Here is a 15,000-nt window from a genome sequence, read left to right on the forward strand (position 1 = left end):
ATATGTATATATATATATATATATATATATGTATATATATATATATATATATATATATATATATGCATATATATATATATATATATATATATATATGCATATATATATATATATATATATATATATATATATATATATATATATATATATGCATATATATATATATATATATATATATATATATATATATATATATATATATATATATATATATATATATATATATATATATATATATATATATATATATATATATATATATATATATATATACATATATATATATATATATATATATACATATATATATATATATATATATATATATATATATATATATATATATATATATGCATATTGGAAATATATTCATATATATGTGCATGTGTGTGTGTATCTGCGTGTATGTGAACATATATATAGTTTATGAGTGCATATATTTTTGTACATATATTTGTATGTGTATTTTCTAAATATAATTAAATGTTTACATTAGAAAACCGGATCTCGAATCTTATTACTATACATCGCATAACTCTACATCTTCGCACGTCAGTTTATCTTTATCCTTTTTCTTTTTGCCGCACAATCTCCCCAGTAAACTTTTCTTTCTAGCCTTCTCCCCCTGTGATGTGTTGCTTTTCCCAGACTTAACGCTCTCTTGTGATCTAATAGCAATTGAGTTAACACTCTCTTGCGACTTATTATAAGCATTTTGTCTATTGCCTTCGTTGGACTCCACAGATGATTCTCGATTCGTCCGGGGATTTACTTCTAGTATACCCTCTGCACTGCACCTCGGAAATGGTATTACGCATCCTTTTGAATTTGCAGGAGGTTCTTGGCTGCATGTCGGTCTGCACCTACTTTCGTCTGATTTAGGCGCTGGTGTGTAAATTGGTCCTGACCTAATGCTGGTGTATGACTCCTTAGAACTCTCTCGGCTGGCTAACTGCTTTTTGGACTTTTTACCTTTTTTCTTGGATGATTCTTCTTCGTCATAAGGAAAGCACCTAGATCCTGGCCTAACGCTGTCTTGTGAGTTTTCTTGGTTGGATCGTTTTTTAGACTTTTTGCCTTTTTTCTTTGGTAGTATATCTGAAAAGCATCTTCTCTCCGATCCCTTACCTCCGTCTGGTGAGTCTTTAGATGATTCTCGGCTGGATTGCTTTTTGGATTTTTTGTTCTTTTTCTGGTGCGCTTCTTCATCAAAGCTTACTCCGGCCATTCTTAAATAGATCAAGTACCTGAGTACTGCAGTAAATATATCTGCTTTGCCACGGAATTCCGCGTTGGTATAAGATGGCAAAAGAGGTATGAGAAGGACAGAAGCGAATACTTTTATCATGCAATCAGGCTTTGGAGTTTTCTTGGAGGCCAACCGGTACAAACTGCGAAAAAAATTAAAAAAAAAAAATAGAGACGGGATAGTCACAGCTAGAGTGTCTTTAGTTATAGGTCTGCTCAATTAGGGCCGACCTGGGACTAAACAACAACAACAACACCTACAACAACAGTAGCGTAAACAATAATAACATCTACAGCTACAACGTCAACAACAATAGCTAAAGGTTAGAAGGAAATCGTAAGTTGGTCACGTGAAAATGTCGGCTTGGATGGGAACAAACTGAGGAATATATTTTGTACGTGAACCTCATAGGTTTTTAATTACGACCCAAACACACACACACTAAAAACTACACGCGTGTGTGCGCGTTCTGTAGTACGCACATATTGCTGTCATTCTCATGCATACAGAGAATATCTAAATATATTTGTCTATGATACACACATAGACAAATATAATCACGCTTTCACACGTACCTCCACTTATATGTATATCCAAATAGCCATTCGTGAAGGACTAATAATAGCCAGTATCAAATAACGGACTTTTAGTATTAAAAAACGACGAGAATATGTGTGTGTGTGTGTGTGTGTGTGCATACACACACACACACACACACACAAACACACACAAACAAACACACACACACACACACACACACACACACACACACACACACACACACACACACACACACAGACAAGCAAACGCATACACATAGTGTACAATTTCAATTTTAGTGTTGAGACACTTCTCTGGCAGGCAGGGTTTTACTCCTTGGATCTGTTTGTATAGGTCTTTGGCTTCTCCAGACCTTCCATTTAATGCCATTAGCGATTTTTTGTCTTTGTAGAAGCAGATACGGCCTGCAAATATCATGACTCTCCAGTCATCTGGATGTTTGAAGAATGACAAATGGTTATTGAATCTTCATTTAAATAGATCTTCGGTGATACGTATATAACGTTTATATCTCCACTTTTCGATTCGGCGTGGTTGAGGTGATCTTTGCTTTATATATGACTGATCTGGTGCTACTCGTTTTGTCTAAGGAACGTTTATCTTTCTTTCTACATGAACTTTTATTTCCAGTTGCCATTTTTTCTTGTGTTACTGATTTCGTACGGAGGGCGCAGTAGTAATTGATTTTTAGGTGCATCGGTTGAAGCTCTTATAAAGATGGCGTACTGGGAAATACTTGTCTAAAATGCCAGTTATTTCCTTCATAGATTAGTTTTAACGTTTAAAGAGAAATGTGTTGCGAACAAGACGATTTTACTGATACTATTTTTGAGTCTTTTGATTCTGGTGGTGGATATAGAATTACTTTTCCTTGAAGCTGCTGCTGCTTATCAGGGCTCTGTTATGGTAGGGATTGTGTTGTCAAAAATTTATTTACAGGAGAACAGATAGGAAATGCTAAGACTTACATTGGAAATGTGCTTTATAAAGATTATAGTGAGTGGTAGGAATGTTTATTAAGATAACTTAATTTTTCATTTGGCATATGAAGACTTTTATAGGTACCTGATTTTAGATTCAATAATGTGGCTAAGAAGTCTACTTTCATTAAATTAATGTCTTGACGTAAACCGATGGTGTAATGTAAAATATCTATATCTCTGCTGTCTAATAAACTAATCTGACTAAATCACATCTAGCAGGTATTTAGATATTGCGAGGAAAGTATCTTTAACATCAAATATGGGTGACCTTAGCTCAAGGCTTATTTGTTATTACATTCTAGTTAAAGATTTAGATTTCACACGCAATTTCGTCAGCTGAAAAATCATATAAATACATCTCATTATGCATATATACTTTTCACTGCTCTTTGGCAGCTAACCAGCATGGGCAAAACGAGTCTAAATCCAATGATTTTGTCGACGTTTCGATGGATTCCACAAGCACTAATGACTAAATTTGATATAAATTGCCAACTATGCTATCTTGATAACCATTGTTGGTATAGCCACCATGGCAAGTACTTAATTAGAAAGTTAGATAACATGGCCAATTCATACAACTTGGGATTTTAGAATGATTAAATCATTACATTGATGGACAGAACACCAAAGCCAAACCGTGGAAAACTCCTTTCACAATCGAATAAATGCGCCCCAGAACATTAAAATTTACCGATAAAGATATACGAGGTGGGATCAAAACGTTCCTGGATTAGTTATGCTTAATAAAAAATAACTTATTTACCTAGTTTTAGCATAATCTCCTTTGAAATAGTCACCTTGCGCAGGAATACACCGGTCCCAGTGTATTCTTTTATAATCCAGCTTGAAAGCCATTTTCTGTGACCAAACTAGGACATTCTGCGAATTGTTCTGGATCTCGACAACGGTATTAAAACGGTGACCTTTGAGCTGCATTTTCATCTTAAAGAAGAAACGGAAGTCCGCGGGTGGTAAATCTGGCGAATAGGGGAGGTGCAGAAGTGGTACCATGTTGAATTTTTGGCGAGGCACTCATGAGTGAGAACTCGGTGACAGCTCGGTGAATAAGGTGAGATCGGTCTTCGCGCTCCACCGATCTGGGCCCTTTCGTCGAAAGATCTCCCTCAATCGCTTCCAAACGTTGCAGGAGAACTCTCGATTGACCGTCTGACTCTGGCGGACGAATTCTCGATGCACAATACCGTGGATGTCAAATAAAAAGTACTATTATGCTTTCGATTGAGGTGCGGCTCTTCTTCGGTCGCGGAGATGAAGTCCTCTTCCATTGTGACGACTGCTGCTTCATCTCAGGGTCTTCCAGAGACGTTCTTCCGCTTTTGAAGCGCCCATGCCACTCGAAACGCGTACGGCCCATTGCCTCGTCGCTGTAAGCTTATCGAAATATGCTCAATGTCTCTGTGGCAGACTTCCCAAGTTTCATGCAAAATTTCACGTTGATTCTTTGTTCCTGTCCATAACAAAATCGCACACTAGAGCATACACGTGATCATAAAAACATAAATTCTACAAATTGCGAAATAAATACAATGATTTCACTCGGCGCACTGCCTCATGAAAGTCACTACTAGCTCTCACTGCGTAGGCAACCGTGTGCTGCCGTCTGTTGGCGTGCTACAGAACTATTCCGGGAAGTTTTGATACGACCTCGTATACATACACACACATACATACATACATACATACATACATACATGTGTATGCACACGCACGCATACACACAAACACACATATATATGTATGTATGTATGTACGTATGTATGTATGTATTTATGTGTGTATGTATATATATGTATATATATATTTGTATATATATATATATATATATATATATATATATATATATATATATATATATATATATATATATATATATATATATATATATATATATACCCGGGTTTTCCGAAAATCCGCCCAGGGCTGTTAAACGGAAAATTCTATTTTACAAAACTATTTTTGGGCTTAAATAACCGCCCACCTATAATAAGCGCCCATGGGCAGTAATATGGAAGTAAAATAGTTCACCTAGGAAAAACAAAGATATTCTCAAAAACCTTATTTATTTGATACAATTCCATTGAACTTCTATCGTTTCAGTTATCAGATATATAGACATAAAGAAACTGAAATAGCCTTAAAAGAACTAGCATACTAAATAATATTCTGAAGTTATCAATGGATCTATTAGGAAATATTGAAAATTAAATTGTTGTCTTTGGGCATTTATGGTAGAATAATAACCGAATAGTTTCAAGTTAAATATCACGAATTTCTTCATTTGTTGTTTGGCCGTAATTCACATCAGAACAAATTTCATTTACTTTTATCTCATCTTCTTCAATTTTGTAATTATGTGCATCTGGTGCTTGAAGGCCAGACAAAACATCCTGTAAGCGTGAGTTTAAGAGGCTATGTTCTACAGTCTGTCCACGAGGAGCAATTCCACAAAATTCAAAAGCACGCTTTATAGTTTCTTTATTTAAACATCTTGGGTCACAGAGTTCACTATAAGATTTTTTTGCTATATTCTTTATTTGTATACTCCTTTTCGCCATTTGAAAACCAATTCTCCCATCCTGCACGAAGGGCTTTCTTGAAAGGACCAATAATTGGTACATCTAACGGCTGCAGGTAAGATGTTTTAGGAGGTATAAATTTAAAAATTGTATTTCTACGTTTGAACACATTTAGGAGCTCTGTTTTCTTGTGCACTGAGCATTCATCCATGAATAGCACTGAATTTTGAGCATGGAATAATTGTGCTGTTCCCTGCCCAAACACTTTGTCAGCCCACAGCTGCATAAGTTCATATGTGACTGATCCCCTTGTGGGGACTGTTAAGTAAATATTCTTTGAAACCTTGATTTTAGGCACGTTTCTTAATCCTTTAATGATAATCATCGTTTTCAACACCTTTCCTGCAGCATTAATACACAACACAGCACTAAAATGAACTATGGTAGCACCACAGTGGCTAGCATCTACATTTTTATTGCCAACAAAGTCTATAGTTGTTGAACTCAACATGTCAACGTATACAGTGTTTCATCCATATTATAGATATGGTCAATATCCTTATCTGCTGCTAATACTGGAATACTATCTAGATAGTCACTGGCGATTTGTGCCTTTTCTCCAAGTGTTTTATTGTCTGCTTGACCATTGACCAACATGTGTAATCTCTCTCACAGTCAGCGTATTCTGTTTCATGAAATTGAAAATCCATTTATCAGAACATCTAAAGCTGTTCATTTCAATTCCAAACCTTTTTAATAATTCGAAAGTATATTCCCCCGTAAACCGCGATAATTTACAATTATATTGTTTGCACGCTGAACAACAGTCCACTGTAAGAGTTCAATCTCTACATCCCTATGTGCTGGTCCTCTACCTCCACCAATTGATCTGCGCCTTCTCTTGTCTGACATATGGATTAACTCAGTTTCTTTTGTGCACCAATCTCTCAATCGTTATCTATCAATACCTGTCTCTTGACGCAGCAGATAAATTACCAGAATGTTCATTCAATCGTTTAATAGCACTCAATTTTTCACTAATGATATATGATCGTTGAACACATTTTGATATATTTTCTTTCGACTCCATTATTGGGAATAAAAATCCATTGAATTTATTTACAGACGTAGAGCAAATGAACGTCTAAACAGAATGCAAACAAGAACACTAACTCTGTTTCAAATTTTAACCTCAAATAACGGCCCACACATGGGAGATCTAATGAACGGGAGGATTTTGGGAAGACCCCGGTATATATATATTCTTCTATTACTGGTTTCAGTCATAGGATTGCAGCCCTGCTGGATCACCACTTTGAAGCTTCAGTTTGATCAAATGAGCCCAATACTTATTTTAAATCTGGTTCTTATCCTATAGAGTCTCCTTTCTGCACATTTGTGTGCGTGTGTGTATATATATGTATATGTACATACAGACATACATATATGTATATTCATACATACGTACATATATATATATATATATATATATATATATATATATATATATATATATATATATATATATATATTGGTAAGCAGAGACGATTTTTACAATTCTGTAAATAATAATAGTAATAATATTTAATAAGCATAAAGCTTGTGTGTGTGTGTGTGTGTGTGTGTGTGTGTGTGTGTGTGTTCGTGTCTGTGTGTGTGTTTGAGTGTGCGTGCGCGCGCGTGTGAGTGCGTACGTCTACAGAATTCTGTGAATCCATATGATTTCTCAGATCTTCGAAATATTCGGTTTGAAATGACCATGAAGCACGAGACTTCCGAGTAATTCCAAGTCGAATGTCGCTCAGTCTAACTTTCTGTCTGTCTGTCTGTCTGTCTGTCTGTCTGTCTGTCTGTCTGTCTGTCTGTCTATTTATCTATCTATCTATTTCTCTTTCTCTCTCTCTTTTATATATATATGTGTGTGTATGTGTGCATGTATATATATATATGTATATATATATATATATATATATGTGTGTGTGTGTGTGTGTGTGTGTGTAAATATGTATACATGTATATATACGTATATGTGTATATATATATATACACACACGTATAATGAAAATGACCGTTACACAAAGGGAAATTACTGTGTGGTTGACCGTTATTAAGACAAAGGGGCTATTAGAATGACCGCTACGCGAGGGGCGGGAGTAAAGGTAAGAGAGTAAAAATGTCCATGGTATTCGCGTAAGCGCACCAGTCCATACATACACATGCGCGCCCGCACACCCAGGTACATGCGCCTATATGTATATATTTGAAACACACACATGCTCACCCACACATTCGCCAAAAATATATATATTATACCCGCATACACGCTCATACACACACGCGCGCAACACGCTCGCACCCATACACCCACGCGCAAAAAAGGTTCATACACACGTCAATATACGCACATGCCTGAGAAAAAACAGGACAAAAGGCAAAATACAGAAAAAAGTGTAAAAAAAGTGTGAAAAAGCTATAAGGGCAAAACACGTCTATATGCGCACATTCTCGCATGCACGCACACACCTCTATACACGCACGTATCCGCACACGCGCACACATCCACAAGCGCGTACAGCTCCTTTGTCTTAATAACCGTCAACCACACAATAATTTCCCTTTGTTTAACAGTCATTTACATAGCAATTTTCAATGGCCAGATAACTGAAGAGATGGCGGCGTGGGTTTCCGCCCCGGCATCCGAAACTCGGAGTTTTATCATGGCTACCGAATAATTGTCACATATTATTTACAGATAAATTCCTCTATTTACATATAATATCGAAGTCTATTTTTTCTTTTGTTGTCTTTCTATATACATATATATATATATATATATATATATATATATATATATATATATATATATATATATATATATATATATATATATATATATATATATATATACACATATATATAAGTTATATATATCACTTAAGATGCAGTAGACGCGAAATCATCGGTGGTCTGGCTGTATCTGCAACCATAAGGAGATTGTCTCCCTTGTCAGCTCATTAAGATAGTGCTTTTGTTGGCTACTGAGTTGTTTTGACTCTTATTTCTAGCAATCCTGGTACTGATTAGTGACCTTGTTCACTTCAGTGACGTATATATATTTTTGCCTTTAGGTTGTAAAATTGCGAATTAGCCACCCATATTACAAGTTATGTATATGTATACATGTATCGATGTATATGTATACATGTATCGATGTATATGTATTTAAATGTGAATGTCTATTATATATTTATGTACACACACACACACTAACACATAGACGAGCATACAGAAATTTGGACAAAGACTAACTTAAAAAACTAAACGAATTCACGAAGAAATCGCTATGTGACAATCTGGGACTTGTAAAGGAAGTCCCTCAAATCACATCCTTTATGTTGCTTAGAACGTATGAGATAATATAACGATAGATGCACCGAAAAATTAGAATGATAACGTTGTAGCGTCTCTGATCATAAATATAAGTGTAACTACAGACTGGTGCAACCCTCCTTTACTTGCATTTGTTTCTGCAAAGCCCTTAAAAAAAAAATGCTTCCATGAGATTTTTTCTGAGATGCATTTTCGATAGATTGTTATAATTGTAATCTTGTTTTTAAAAAATTATAAAGAATTGCGGATACTTTTCTCCGCATTCCTAATTGTTTTCTCGTAATTCTCTTTAAAATGAATGATATTTGGCAGAATTTTCGAGTGTAAATTTGTGAAGTTGATGTTTCAGGGATATACATAAAAAAAAAAAAAAAAAAAAAACATGGAGAAATACTAAAGCTACAGATTTGATGTTGATAGTCGGAACCAAAATGAAGCTAGTGAGAAAACCATCCGAAACTTCCTCGATATGTATTTCTTTTCTAAATTTTACCGGCATAATTGTGTTCTACACCCTCGAAAACGCATTTGTCCAAGGTGTCATTTTAAAAATGATAATTTTAAAAGAGAGTTATGAGAAAATTAATTCGGGGAGAAACGAATGATTCAAGTCGCTGAAAATTTGTTCACCTTTTATCAATATAAACGTAATCTACATTCCTAAAAACGCATCTCTTCCATATTTCATTAAAACATATGTGATGTTCAGAAAGTCATGCGGAAACAAAGTGGTGACCAGGACCACCAACTTGTAGATATACCCTATACTTGATCAATATTGACTTATAAACTAAACAAAAATAACGAGAAGAACAACAAAATCGACAAAAACGATAAGTAAATCTCGTATAACGCAGTCCAAGATAACGACGTAAAAGTAATATGAGAAAGAAAATTTTCACCGAAAAATATAACAAACAATAAAAAATAAATAAGAAGAGACTTCTTATCTAAATATATTGATTTTTATTTCTTTTTGAAGAAATACTTAATTTTAGAATAATGTTGTTATTCCTGTCAACAGAAAGTGTTTGTTCGAAAGTTAGAAAGTTTCATTTCAGTCGAATGTTTCAATTCTCTGTGTCAAATCTTTACAACGCTGGATATTGTCCGTTCTGTGGGGATCATCAAAGTTCCTCTACTGACTTTAGTTTTGGATTTATTTATACACATTTCACCCATGCATGCATGCATTAATGTATTCATATGCATACATATATATACATACATACATGTATATATATATATATATATATATATATATATATATATATATATATATATATATATATATATATATATACACAGAATCGTATGCACACACACACACACACACACACACACACACACACACACATATATATATATATATATATATATATATATATATATATATAAACATACATGCATACATATATTTACATATATATAAGTATATATATATTCTTATATACATACATACATACATATATATATATATATATATATATATATATATATATATATATATATATATATATACATATATATATATATATATATGCGTTTCACTCCATTTACAAAATTTGTATATATATATATATATATATATATATATATATATATGTGTGTGTGTGTGTGTGTGTGTGTGTATGTATATATGTATATATACATATACGTATACATATACATAAGCGTCTGTGCATGCCTATGTACGTGTCTGTCTGTTCTCCAATTATATAAACATTTACTTATTGTTCACTTCTGTTATGATGATTTAACCTGCCTTCCTTAGTCCGTCCAAACATTACTTACGTTGTCTTTTTTTTTTTTTTTCTTTTCTGCCTTTTTAGTAGATGGTGGCATCGATTCACGAGAACGTGACGCACTTTGCCCCGGTACCTTTCCCGAATCGTTAGATGACTCATGGATTTTCGAAACATTTCTTCTTGCTCGGATCTTCTTTTCCTTCTTTTTTTCCTTTTTCATCATCTTTTTCTTTTTCGTTTGTTTTATCTTTGTCATCGCCTGATTTCTCTTCATTCTGTTCTTCTTCGTCAAAGCTTATTCCATGCATTCTCAGCTGTACGTAGTACCTGAGCGCTGTAGCACATATGTCGGTTTTGCTTTTGAATTCGTCACTGCTATACGATGGCAAATGAGGTATAAGTATAACGGAAGCAAAAACTTTTATCATGCCGTCAGGTTTCGGAATTTGCTTGGCGGCCAACAGGTACAAACTAGGAAAAATGAGAGAGAGAAAAAAAAAGACGGGATTGTCACGGCTGCTATGCCTTTGATCACATAGGTCTGTTCGATCTGGGTTGACTTAGATCTTAACAACAAAAACAATGATGACAAATACAACAATAACAACACCATCATCCCCATCCTCATCATCATCATCATCATCATCATCATCATCATCATCATCATCATCATCATCATCATCAACAACAACAGCAAATGTGTGGAAGACGTACTAAGATAATATAATTTGGAAAGATTGTTCGATACGTAAATTATTGACGAGTCAAAAGTGCTTGTTTTGATCATCGCGAAATACAATAGAATAAGTCTATAAGTTTCAGCCAACGCTGTTTGATTAAATTATTTCAGACTATTTAAATGCACTACAGCACGCTAAACATTCAGAGGCATACATACATACATACATACATACATACATACATGCATACATACATATATACATGCATGCATACATGCATGCATACATACATACATACATACATACATACATGCATACATGCAAGTTGATAACACTACAAGTTCAGGTTTATACCTGTAATTTTGGGGGCACTGGTATATGTAACACATTGTTTGAGTACCAATCTTGAGAAATTAGTCTTCTCAAAACCAGAAAGGAGAAAGCTGATTCGAAGACTACAGAATCAAGCTATCACTGTAACTGTAAAAATCCGTAAAACTTCCCAGATATTTGCCATTTGAGTATGTATGAGCATGTCTAGACAAGCAACTATATGCATGAGAATACGTACATAAAACAAATCTGCACGTATACATACATGCATGCATGCATACATACATGCATACATACATACATACATACATACATACATACTTACATACATACAAAATACCCTGTTGATGTTTTGGAAATTCCCATGAAGGAGCCTTGGATCTAGGTTAGAAACCGGTCCCTTCTCTATTGGAAACAAATCTTGAAATAAAACTGAATAATGACCTACACACGCGCGCGCGAACACACACACACTCACACACACATATCTCTTTTACCTGTTTCAGTCATTTGACTGTGGCCATGCTGGAGCACCGCCTTTAGTCGAGCAAATCGGCCCAAGGACTTATTCTTTGTAAGCCTAGTACTTATTCTATCGGTCTCTTTTGCCGAATAGCTAAATTACGGGGACGTAAACACACCGGCATCGGTTATCAAGCGATGTTGGGGGAGGGGGGGACAAACACAGACACACAAACATACACACACACACACACACGCACACACATATATATATATATGTACATATATACGACGGGCTTCTTTCAGTTTCCGTCTACCACAAATCCACTCACAAGGCTTTGGTTGGCCCGAAGCTATAGTAGAAGACACGTGCCCAAGGTGCCACGCAGTGGGACTGAACTCGGAACCATGTGGTTCGTAAGCAAGCTATTTAGCACACAGCCACTCCCACATATATGTATATATATATATATATATATATATATATATATATGTATATATATATATATATATATATATATATATATATATATATATATATACACTCAAACACGAGGAAAATAATTTTGTATGTAAGCATACACATACCATGTTTATTTGTGTGTGTGTGTGTGTGTGTAAAAATGAAATATACATAGACATTTATTCGCTTGTAGCCAAATGGTTACGGACTACACTTCACAACCACGAGATTTCGGGTTCCTCTCTACTGCATGGCATCATAACCAAGTGTCTTTTTTTGCCTCGACCTACAACTTGTGTTTGAAATAGGTAGATAAAAACTGTGTAGAAGCCCTTCAAGTGGGCAGATTTGTTATAAAGTGCACGCGGCTGATTTTCCCTAACAATTACAGTTAGCGTATACGTGTCTGTCAAATGCCGTGCATTTATAAGAGAATTCAATGGGCAGATCAATCAACTGAATGCACAACGTCGAAAACGCTCGTTTCAGTCATGTGACTGCGGCCATGCTGGAGCACCGCCTTTGGTCGAAAAAAAATGGACCACAGGATTTATTCTTTGCAAGCCTAGTACTTATACTATCAGTGTCTTTTGCTGAATCGCTAGGGTATGGGGGGGAAATAAATATTCGTACATGTTAAAAAATTTTTTATTTATTTAATTTCTAATGAACATAAATGGGATATACCAATACTATATTTGCATACACATACATTAACTAAGACTATGCAAGAGAAACAAATAAATTATAGCAACTAATGAATTTATATAGAAATATAAATATTTAGGGGTGAAAAAAGTATTCGTACAGAAGATAAATAACTGATAATTCTGATTTAATACTTCGTAGCATAACCATTATTCAGTTCCACTTCAACAAATCTCTTCTTGTAGTTCTTAATCAATTACTCGTATGTTTCTTTTGGAATTTTTTCCCATTTTTCTTGACAAATTTTCTTCAAATCTGGAATGCACATTGGGGCGCTTGAATGAGTTTTAATTTTCAAATAACGTTACAAATTTTGAAGTCTGGTGACTGGCTTGGCTATTCTAATAATTTTATATTGTGATTGACAATCCATTTTTGGTAGACTTCGCCGTGTGCTTAGGGGCGTTATCCTGTTGTAAAACCCACCCTTCACGAAGCTGGAGCTTTTCTACAGAGTCCCATCTATCACATGTAAATTGCCAGTGCTATTTGCAGAGAAACACCCCTACACAATGATGTTGCCACCTCCAAACTTTACAGTAGGAATTGTGTTTTTCGGCGAATAGATGGTACCATCTTTCCTCCAAACATGACTACGCGAATTTCGTCCAAACAATTCAATTTTCGACTCGTCTATACAAAGAACATTTTCCCAGAATGTATCAGATTTATCTTTATGTTCATAAACAAATTTTAAACGGGCATCTCTAAGCCTTTTAGTCAAGAGTGGAGTTTATCTAGGAGAGCATGACTTCAGTTCATTCCTAGGAAGATCATTGCTGATTGTTCATAGTGTAACACTAGTCCCTGAAGCTAACAAATCTTTTTGCAACTCTTTTCTGGTGATCATTGCATTTTTTTCGATACTTCACTTCATTTTTCTTAAAGATTTAGGGGAAATCTTGCGTGGTGCACCGGATCTTATTCTGTTTTCAACAGTTCCCGATTTTTTATATATTTGAATAAAGGAAGATATGGTAGAAAATGGAATACAAAGTATCTCTGATATTTTCCTGTAACTTTTACCTGCTTTCCACTGTTCAATAATTAGGTTTTTCACTGAATTTGTGAGTTCTTTACTTTTCGCCATTATTACGACACTACTTTTTGTTGTCTCAGTGCTGAATGAAGAAGCTAGCGTTTTGACACTTAAAAATGACCACTAATAAAATTATTGGAACAAACGAGAAAGTTCTAGTAAAAAAAAAGAAAAAATTTAACAGTATTTTGTAGCTTAGAAACTCATAAATTTATTCTATACGATTACTTTTTTCACCCCTAAATATTTATATTTGTATATAAATTCATTAGTTACTACAATTTATTAGTTTCTATTGTATATTCTTAGTTTATGCATGTGTATGCAAATATAGTATTGGTATATCCCATTTATGTTCATTAGAAATTAAATAAATAAAGAATTTTGACAGGTACGAATATTTATTTCCCCCCACTGAATATACACATATATGAATATATATACATATATATATATATATATATATATATATATATATATATATATATATATATATATACATTTATAAATACTTAGACATATATATACGCATATATACATACATATATATATATATATATGCATATACATACATATAATACATAAATATACATACGTATGCATATACATATATATACATATGCATATACAAACACACATATATATACACATATGTGTGCACACATAAATATGCATACATAAATATATATATACATAAATGCATATATATATATATATATATATATATATATATATATATATATATATATATGTATATATGCATATGTATACATATATATATACATATATATAAGTATATATGCATATGTATACATATATATATATATACATAAATATATAGATA

General features: G+C 33.9%; 1 protein-coding gene across 2 annotated transcripts in view; it reads right to left on the reverse strand.

Moving 5' to 3' along the window:
• Positions 1-486: 486 nt before the first annotated feature.
• Positions 487-15,000, reverse strand: part of LOC106877764 (active breakpoint cluster region-related protein) — an 84,270-nt gene continuing 69,756 nt past the window's right edge. The window contains exon 24 of one of the 2 annotated variants that reach the window (XM_089353601.1): positions 487-1,391. In XM_089353601.1, coding sequence (XP_089209727.1) covers positions 521-1,391 — 871 coding nt within the window. In that variant the 3' untranslated portion in view covers positions 487-520. Of the gene's footprint in view, positions 1,392-10,518; positions 10,943-15,000 lie in introns of those variants that run through there. The other variant, XM_089353602.1, reaches the window with a different exon arrangement.

This window comes from Octopus bimaculoides, chromosome 6 (genome assembly GCF_046866305.1).
Source record: "Octopus bimaculoides isolate indiv1 chromosome 6, ASM4686630v1, whole genome shotgun sequence".
Lineage (NCBI taxonomy): Eukaryota > Metazoa > Mollusca > Cephalopoda > Octopoda > Octopodidae > Octopus > Octopus bimaculoides.